Here is a 9803-nt window from a genome sequence, read left to right as displayed (position 1 = left end):
AATGGCTGCCATTTTCCATTATTTTAGCTTTTTAGCATACATATTAATATAATAATAACCGATCTGTACTGTAAAACAAAAACGTGTGATAGAGCTAGTTATACTGTATGCAATTGCCATATGCTGTTAATGGTTATTACCATAATAAATATGTATATATATATATATGTTCCAAAAATACGTCAACTTGACTTTTGTTTTCATTGTCATCACTTTCACCAATATATATATATATACATATATATATATATACATATATATATATATATATATTATATAAGTTTACCATAGTATAAGCTAGAGTGAAAATACCAACAATAATATATAATGAATAGGCCTAACAGAATAATAATAATGATAATAATAAAACCAGAATAAATAGTAATAAAATAATCAAAATAATAATTCAAAGTGACCGAAAACTAAGAGAAGAATATTTAGCGGCAGAAGGAAAATTCACTGATGAATCCCATTTTGTGGCCGTGAGTGGGGTTTTTTAGTTTTAAAATCCATTTCAGTTCTTCTCGTTGTCTGTGTTCAGTAGAGCGGAATTTGCTGGCTATGAGAGTGACCTTGAGATGGTGAATATTGTGGTGGGGGAGTGAAAATGCTCCCCTACATGGAAACCAGGGGTGTTATTGCGCATGGAATATCTACGATTATTAAATCGTAGGCGGAATATATTACCCGTTTCACCAATTTAATGGCCTTTATTGGAAAGAGTGCATGATATAAGGTAAATTACATTAGTAGAAGGAGAGGGGGGCAGTTTATAGTCAGATGTGTTGTTAAGTATTATTGAGCTGTTAGTGTTCAATTCATTTCAATTCAATTCAAAAATACATTTATTTTCTTCCATTTGCAATTTAATAACAGAGTTCATTAAAAACGATAGGTTTGTGAAACAAAATCAAAAGGAAGAGGGCACATGCCCCAGAAGATTTAAAAAAAAAATCTTGCATTTGGGAAACAAACAAACAAGCAAGCGAGCGAGCGAGCGAGCAAGCGAGCAAACGAGTCACGATTAAATTAATTTTTGTCACGATTAAATTAATTTTTGTATTGCAAAACAAGGTGATTCCTGAGTTTATTGGTAAAAGACTTTATGGAAACTGAGTTCATAATTGAGGATGGTAAATTATTCCAGAGTATAGGACCAGAGTATCTAATATTGTGTTGAAAATAGTTGGTGTTATGATTAGGTATGTGAATATCATTTCTGGATCAAGTATGATTATTGTGAATGGAGTGATTTCGGGTGAACCTATTACATAGATGGGTAGGGAGAATAGAATTAATGGCAGTGTATAAGAAAGTACCTTGTTGAATATGGTTAATATCAGGGAGTTTGAGAAGGTTGAAATTGGAGAGGGAGGAGTGAGACCGTGGTAGAGCACCAGATATAAGTCTAATAGCTTTTTTTGGAGAACTTGAAGTCTGTTAATATTGGATAAATAAGTGGCGGAAATTTTCTAAGGTGGTGGAATTAATTTTTCTAAATTTAAAACTCTCTTCCTTATTTGAGCTACTTACAGCACGTGAAAAATACGAAATATTAAAAACAGGGAGATGATCAGTTATGTCGCTATAAATTAATCCGCTCAAATTAGGAAAGTCTAATTGATTAGTAATGATATTATCTAATAGGATAGCTGAGTTTTTCGTGATACGAGATGGTCTGTGGATGCGAGATGGACCGTTATCTGACTCATGCTTCAGAATGTCAATATTGAGGTCTTCCATAATGTAGACAATTTTGTTTTCACTTGATAGTTTGGAAAGAACACTGTCAAGTTCATTAGTAAATTGAAAAGTGGCAAGGGAATGGGATCTATAGACGGTTCCGACGACAATGTTTTTGCGATGGGGTGTTGTAATCTCAAAATGTATTCACAGTTAGAGGGGTTAAGACGGAGGTCATGTCTAGTAAAAAATGGGAGACTATTATGAATATACATGGCTACTCCACCACCGTCTTTATGTGTTCTATGGTGGGAGACAAAATTATAATTGGGGAGCTGTATTAGAGGATTATCATACTTGAGCCAGGTTTCGCTCACTCCAATTATATCAAAATGTAGTTTGAGCGAAGTTAAAAGGTGTTTCATTCGATCAAATTTTTTTAGAATGCTTCTAGAATTGAAATGAATGGTAGAAAAATATCATTTGATGTTTTAGTGATAGGGAACTCATCAGGGTCGTTATACTCTGAGATGCTTTGTTTGTTATTAGAAAAGAAATGAGGATTGGGATCTATATTGGAGGTAAAATCATCTGAATTGTTAATGCAGGGGGAGAAACATAGGTTGGATAATCAGTCGGGACTCGTGGTGGTGTTACAACAACAATTAACATTGGACATAATAAAACACACACACAAAAAAAAGTCGGTCAATGGAAAAAGAACAATTAAAATAGCAACTGTTACAAAAAAAAAAAATTTTTGGAAGTCAGAAGTATAAAAAAAATTGGAATAAAAAAGCTCAAAAGTATCAAAAATTGCAAAAATAGAATGAAAGAGACTAAAGGAGGCCTAAGTAACTAAGTAAGTAGGTTGTAAAATAAAGTCAATAATAATAGAAAAAAATAATAATGATAAAAAATGAATAGGCCTAAATGATTAAGAGAAATAATGAAGTCATAAATATAATACTAATAGAATAAATATATACCAAACAATAATGTTAATATAATAATAACGTGTTATTATTGCTACAGACCTGGCAGCGAGCTTTATTACATGTGGTGTTACCGTTATGTGTGCTGGGTTTAATATTGTTTATTGATGATTGCAACAAACCATCTGATACTCCAATTCAATTACACATCATACCAAATAACTACCCTACAACAAGTGTCCATTTTATGTGTGTCTTTATTCAGCATATTCAAGCTAATCACGCTGGCCGCTCTAGTCACATGATATGATCAACATCGTGACGTAGTCACATCACTACACTGGGTGATGTTTAGCAGTAATAAATTAGCAAAACGATAATATATGAAGGGGTATGCTAGTAAATGAGACCCTAGGGAAGTAATGTCCCTACCCTATGATGTTTGTTGGTGTTTTAAATTAAAGAAATTATGGTTTGTGTATGAACTCAGTGTATTTTGTAAGTCTGCAGAAGTTGATTAAATCCATTGTTACCAATTGGAACTGGGACCATTGCAAACCAATTTGAATCGGGGCCAGTTAAAGTTGAAGACCAGTTGAATTGTCCAAAAACACACAACACCCACATTTTTTTTTTTTATAGAATACACAGATTTTCTATATAAAATCGTTAATTGATATACACTTTCTATACAATTGTATAGAATTTCTATTCGCATATTTAATGTATTTTTATCGGTTTTTTCTATAAATTGTTTATAGATTTATAAGTGGTTTTTATGAAATTGTTTATAGATTTTCTATAGTTTTTTTTAAGGTTTTTTTAATATGAAATTTTCATAGACTCTATAGATTTTTAATAGAATTTTCATAATTTTTTATATAATTTTTATAGTTTTTGAAGTCTTAATATATTTTTATTATATTTTTAGAATTTTTATAGATTTTTTTATAGTTTATTTTTATATATTTTTAATAGATTTTTAATAGACTTTTTATAGTGGGCTTCTATAGTTATTTCTATAGAATTTTCTATAGATTTTCTAAACAATTATGCTATAGACATTCTATAGTTTTTTTGATAGAATTCTATAGAATTTTTTTTGTATGGGCACGCGCAAAAGCTTTAAATTCGTCTCCATTGAATAGTGGGCCGTTATCAGTTTTGAACTTGTCCGGTATTCCTCGCGATAAAATTAGTTTATCTAATACCGGAATGACAGTCTTTGCTGCAAGTGACCTAATTATTTCGACCTCCGGGAATCTGGAATACTCATCTATGACTACAAGAAGGTGTTTCCCGGATGGCAAAGAGCCATAAAAATCAGCTGCTAAGTGAGACCACTTTGAATCCGGCAAGTGTGTCATTTTCAACGGTTCACGCGGTTTTAAGGCTCGGAATGCAAGAATCATACAAGCTTTTGTCTTTACCTGGCCTTGGTGATCTTCATGCGCGAGATTAATGACACGAGTTCTTAATTCATTAGGTATTATTACCTTAGTTCCTTTCAAGATTAGTCCGTTATTAGATACTGTTAACTCGGTTGCAATTTTACGGAATGCCAACAATTCATCAATATTTACCGTTTTTGATTTCGCAAATTTTACTTTGATTAAGTGCCACTGCTGTGATTAAATTAACTCTATGAGATACTGCAATGTGGCATCCTCTTTGGTCGCTGTTTTCAATTCATCTAGTGTCACCGCTTTAGGAATTCTGTGGGTCTCTATGAAATTTACATATTCTTCAGAGACAAGATCTTCGCGAGAGCTGGTTTTTATGGATTATCTTTTCCCTTCCTAAATAAAATCGAGGGATTGTATGGGAGTAGCCTTAACGCCCAACGTTCTAATCTCAACGAAAAACTGGCATTGGCATTGCCAAACAAAGTAACTAACGGCTTGTGGTCTGTTACCACAGTTATGGGTGTGCCGTAAATATATACATGAAAATGCTCGCACGCCTAGATAATGGCCAACGCTTCACGCTCCAGCTGACTTTTGTATCTTTGTTTAACTGCTGTGAGCGCGCGAGTACCATAGCTAACAATGCGCGGTATACGCTTACCATCGTCGCTCATATAATATTGTACCAGCATCGCTCCTAACCCGACAGGGGATGCATCAACAATGAATTCTGTCTCTTGATGTACATTGAAATATGCCATCACAGGCGCATTTACTAAGGCTTGCTTTAATGTTTCGAAAGCTAATGTAAGTTATTTGCCCCAAATAAACTCAACTCCTTTATGTGTTAATTGCCTCAATGGTTCTGTAATTGTTGAATATTTTTTTATGAACCGAGAGCAATAATTAGTCATACCTAGAAAGCTTTGGATCTCTGTAACGTTGCTAGGCTCGTTCATGTCTATTACCGCCTTTACTCTCTTTGGGTCTACTTCAACACCGTGTTTCGAAAATATTAATCCGAAAAATTCCATGCGATTTTTGTTGAATTGGCATTTCGCCAAATTTGCTGTTAGGCCACTACTGTTTAAACGTGTTAGCACCTCATGTAAATAGTCGTCGTGAATTTCTGTATTGGGACCAAGTATAAAAATATCATCTGATATGTTAATTGCCCCTTCGATGTCGGAAATAACTTCCGAAACTATATGCTGAAACTTTTCGCTGGCACTACAGATACCGAAATTTAGTCGTTTATATCTCCATAGGCTATTATGTGTGGAGACAATAGTAATGTAGCGCGATTCCTCGGCTAGAGGAAATTGGTGGTAACCAGACTTTAGATCTATCTTACTGAATATAGTGGACCCATTCACTTTTGCAATTATATCATTAATCGTAGGACTTGGGTGTCTTTCCTGATAATTGCCTTATTAGGTTGTCGCATGTCTACGCAAATTCTAATTTCATCCGGGTTTCTGAGTTTTGGCACCACCACTATTGGACTAACCCAGGGGTAGGCCCTTTTACTCGTTCAATAATACCCTGTCTTCCAATTTACGTAACTCCTTCTCTACTTTTTCCCTCATATGGAAAGGGATTCTCCTATGTGGCTGTGCCACGAGTGGGACAGACTCATCTATGTGTATTTTAACTGATATGTCTTTCATCTCCCCTATACCCCCTGCGAACACATTAGGGAATATCTTATTTAGCTTACCCCCTACATCACTCTCTATCTTGTTAACGTCATGGTTAATAGAGATCAACATTAAATCAATAGATGTGTTGAATCCAAGTAAGTTAACTTCATTACCTTCTGCAACAAAGAACTTAGTAGAACGTGGATAATTATTGTTAACAGATGAAATTTCAGCCTTAAATAACCAAGAATGTTTACTTTAGTACCTCCATATGCAGTTAACATAGTCTTACTAGACACTAACTTTACTCCCTAAGCAAGGTATTTACAAAATGTCACATTATCTATACTATTTGACGTAGCCCGTGCATCTGCCATCATAGGCAGTGAACTGTTACATGATTTAAAATATATTTGAAAAATTGGCTTTTTCATAATATCACTGCTAACAGTATGAATACTTACATTTTCTTTAAGGGTAGTTTTATCATCAGTTAACTCATGGGGACTAGCTATAGTGAAAACGTACTCATCATCAGATGATGTATTTACCTTTACTTGATTATTAACATCTTCCACAGCATTACAAATGCCTGTACCTTTTTTGTATTATTATTAAGTCTACAATAATTTGCAAAGTGTCCAAGTCGTCCACAAACATGACATGGTTTACCATAGGCTGGACACGATTCTTTTCCTCCATGATGAGGGAATGGCTTTCCGCAGTTGTAGCACGTCTTCTTTCCTGCACCAGTAGCAGGCTTGTAACAATTCTTTTGGTGGTGGAACTGGTGAGAAGTCCTGTTGTGCATCGGCTGAGGTCTCTGCTTTTTATGACGACTGTGATTACGTCTCACGAACTTCACCTCCTCTGACTGTTGCTGTGCGCTGTTTTCCATCTCAGACGTACGTAAGCTTAGCTTGTTAATTCATTGGTCCTTCCTGCTATCAGAAGCTGATCTAACATCATTGTGTTGTCTCGAAGAGCTGCTTTTCTTAACTTGGAGTCATTGGTGGTTTGTATAATATGACTCTTTAACTAAGCATCCATGTCAGTGAAACTACATTTCGACGCCTGTCTCCTCAACCTGATGTTGTATGCATTAATTGTCTCTCCTCTATGTTGTTGCATTTTTCGGAACACTGCTTTTTCATATTCGACATGCACAGTTGGTTTAAAATATGCTTCCAAAGCCGCAACTGCTTGAGCATACGTTGTTCCATTATTTGGCAAGCTAGAAAATGTACAGGGCCTATTGTACAGCATAATTCTCAAAGCGTTCCAACCACGCTTCCCAGCCCGTCGGTGCCTCGTGATCGAAAAATTCGATCGGAGGAACGTCAAACTTTGACACCATAATTAATGATTTCACTCACCACTTTGGTCTGTAAAATCACAGATCCCTGGTTCTACAGGTATTTTACCTCGTCGCCAGTTTAATATTGTTTATTGATGATTGCAACAAGCCATCTGATACTCCAATTCAATTACACATCATACCAAATAACGACCCTACAACAAGTGTCCATTTTATGTGTTTCTTTATTCAGCATATTCCAGCTAATCACACTGGCCGCTCTAGTCACATGATATGATCAACATCTTCATCGTGACGTAGTCACATCACTACACTGGGTGTACGAAGTCTAGATAGTGGAAAAATGGATTTAAGGTTAGGTGGCTGTCTAGTAGCAAGTTTGAAATCAAATACCATGGGGATGCGTGTAGTATTAATTTTAGGTTTGTAATTGAGAAGGTCAGAGCGGGTATGAGTGTTAGCTTTCATGATACATGATTTTATAAGTTTGAGGGGATAGCCCTTATTAAGAAAGTGGTCAGTAAGTTTGGTGACGTTAGTACGGTACTCGGTAGGATCAGAGCAAATGCGTTTACAGCGAAGCAATTGGCTGTAAATAATAGATTGTTTAAATTTGTTAGGATGTGAGCTATGGTAGTTAAGATATGTGTGACTATCGATGGGTTTAGAATAGAGATATGTGGAGATACTGTTGCCTGAAATAGAAACATTAACATCAAGAAAGGGGATAGAAGTGTTAGAGTGTTCCATAGTAAATTTGATAGCGGGGTGAAAGTTGTTACAGTGAGTGACGAATTTTGTAAGGTTGTCAAAACCGTGAGGCCAGATGAAAAAATATATCGTCAATGTATCTATAAAAATGGTCAAAGGAAGAAATTAGTTTGTGTTCAAGTTCGGCCATAAATATGTTGGCGTAACTAGGGGCCATTTTAGTGCCCATGGCTGTACCTTGCCTTTGTAAAAAGTGCTGATTATTAAACATGAAATTGTTAAGTTTTAAGATAAAGTCAATAATAGTGGTTATATCATTAGTGGTTTCAACAGAAAATGAGTTGTTCAAGAGGAAGTGTCTGCAGGCATCGACACCATCTGCATGTGGGATGTTAGTGTATAGAGAGGACACGTCCATAGTGACGAGGAGTGCAATGTTAGGTAGTGCCAGTGATGTTATTCAGAATATTAAGAAAGTGCGTGGTGTCCTGGATAAAACTAGGTATGTTATGTAAAAGAGGTTAAGATAAGAATCAACCAAGCCTGATAGGGATTCAGTAAGGGTACCAATAGGGTCTACCGGGTATAGTGATGTTCAATGACTTACCTAAATTGAATATTACAGTGGGAGAGGATGGAACTGTGAGATTACGAGATTGATACCTTAGTGGCAAAATCGCTAGATAGAGTTGAAACAATAGTATTAAGGTCACGTTTAAAATCAAGAGTTGGATCACTTGTCAATGGTCTACAGTTATTAGAGTCTTGAAGTTGCCCTTCCGCTTCTTTAATATAGTCTTCCTTGTTTAAAATTGTTGTGTTACCACCCTTGTCAACTCCCCGGATGATAATGGCGTCGTTGTTTTTAAGGTTGGTGATAGATCGACGTTCGGGTTTTGTAAGTTTGTTTTCAGGTGTCTTGGTTGAGCATTCATTTATGAAAGTATCTAGATGAGACTTCGACTTGCTAACGAATGAATCGATGTAAACGTTTTTTTCCAGGTGGGGGTGTCCAACGTCTATGCGTCAGTTTGTTGCGCTTTGCAGATGTAGGCGTACTGTCTGTTTTGTCTTTAAAGTGTTCTTTGAGTCTTATTCTGCGAGTGAAGTCATTGAGATCACAGCAAAGGTCTACAGGGTCAAGCTTCCTTGTGGGACAGAATGACAGGCATTTGGATAAGAGCGACTCTTTGCTGTTTGAGAGCTCATGGTTAGATAGATTGACCACAATATTGTTAATGAGCCCATTATGATTGCTCTGCTCACCACTGACTTGCCTGTTGAGATGATAGGGTGATCGGGTCCTAGTCCTTTCAATAGTTAATCTTTGGCTACAATATTTTGAAGTTTATCTTAGAATCTTAGAAGATGCCTGGGCACACATTCTGTTAGCTATAGCTAGACAAGACTGGTCGGTGGTCGTATTTTGAAGTGGGTTCTGGATTCTTAGTCCATTGGGTACAATATCTAGTCTCTTGCATTGTGTCAATAAGACGATATCCGATCTGGCATTTGCAAGTTCATGGAGAAGATGTTCATGTTTAAGTGGTGTGTGGCGATTAACCCTGTCAAGTCGGGGTCCAAAATACATGAAGAATATATATGTATATATATATATATATATATATATATATATATATAATATCAAAGGTACATATACAGTGTACGACGCTCGCCTTGTCAGAGAGAGGTCGCAGGTTCGAATCCCGTCGGAGGAATTTTATTACACAATGACTTTTATAGGACTTCATGCGTTGAAAGCTACAGGGTAGCCTACGATGTTCCATCATGTCCTTATGTAAACACTGTATATGTGCCTTTGATGATTTATATTATATTTATTCAACAGTGTTAACGGCTAACTCCCTTCAATACTATATGTTACCGTAAGTTTTTACTGCAGGTGAAGGAGGATTATATCACATTTGGCGGCAATATAATCAAGTTCAATCTAAGAATACTCTATCATAAAGCCCATAAAACCCTTATATGGGCATGATGATTATCATATGACACCCAAATCATAGGTATCTGTCAAATAAAACCTGATACTGCAGACCTGTCTCTTATACACATCTAAATGTGTATAAGAGACAGATCTTGCACC

The 9803-nt window shown here is 35.9% G+C and overlaps 1 protein-coding gene across 1 annotated transcript in view; it reads left to right on the top strand.

The window, feature by feature from the left end:
* Window positions 1–7965: 7965 nt before the first annotated feature.
* LOC117120467 overlaps window positions 7966–9803 on the top strand; it is a 42308-nt gene continuing 40470 nt past the window's right edge. The window contains exon 1 of the mRNA XM_033265491.1: window positions 7966–8172. Within this exon, the coding sequence (XP_033121382.1) occupies window positions 7966–8172 (207 nt within the window). The remainder of the gene's footprint in view (window positions 8173–9803) is intronic.

Source organism: Anneissia japonica, unplaced genomic scaffold, assembly GCF_011630105.1.
Source record: "Anneissia japonica isolate Jap-2015-1 unplaced genomic scaffold, ASM1163010v1 scaffold288046_len260376_cov104, whole genome shotgun sequence".
Lineage (NCBI taxonomy): Eukaryota > Metazoa > Echinodermata > Crinoidea > Comatulida > Comatulidae > Anneissia > Anneissia japonica.
The sequence above is the reverse complement of the archived record's forward strand: the minus strand, read 5'-3'. Positions and strand labels throughout refer to the sequence as shown.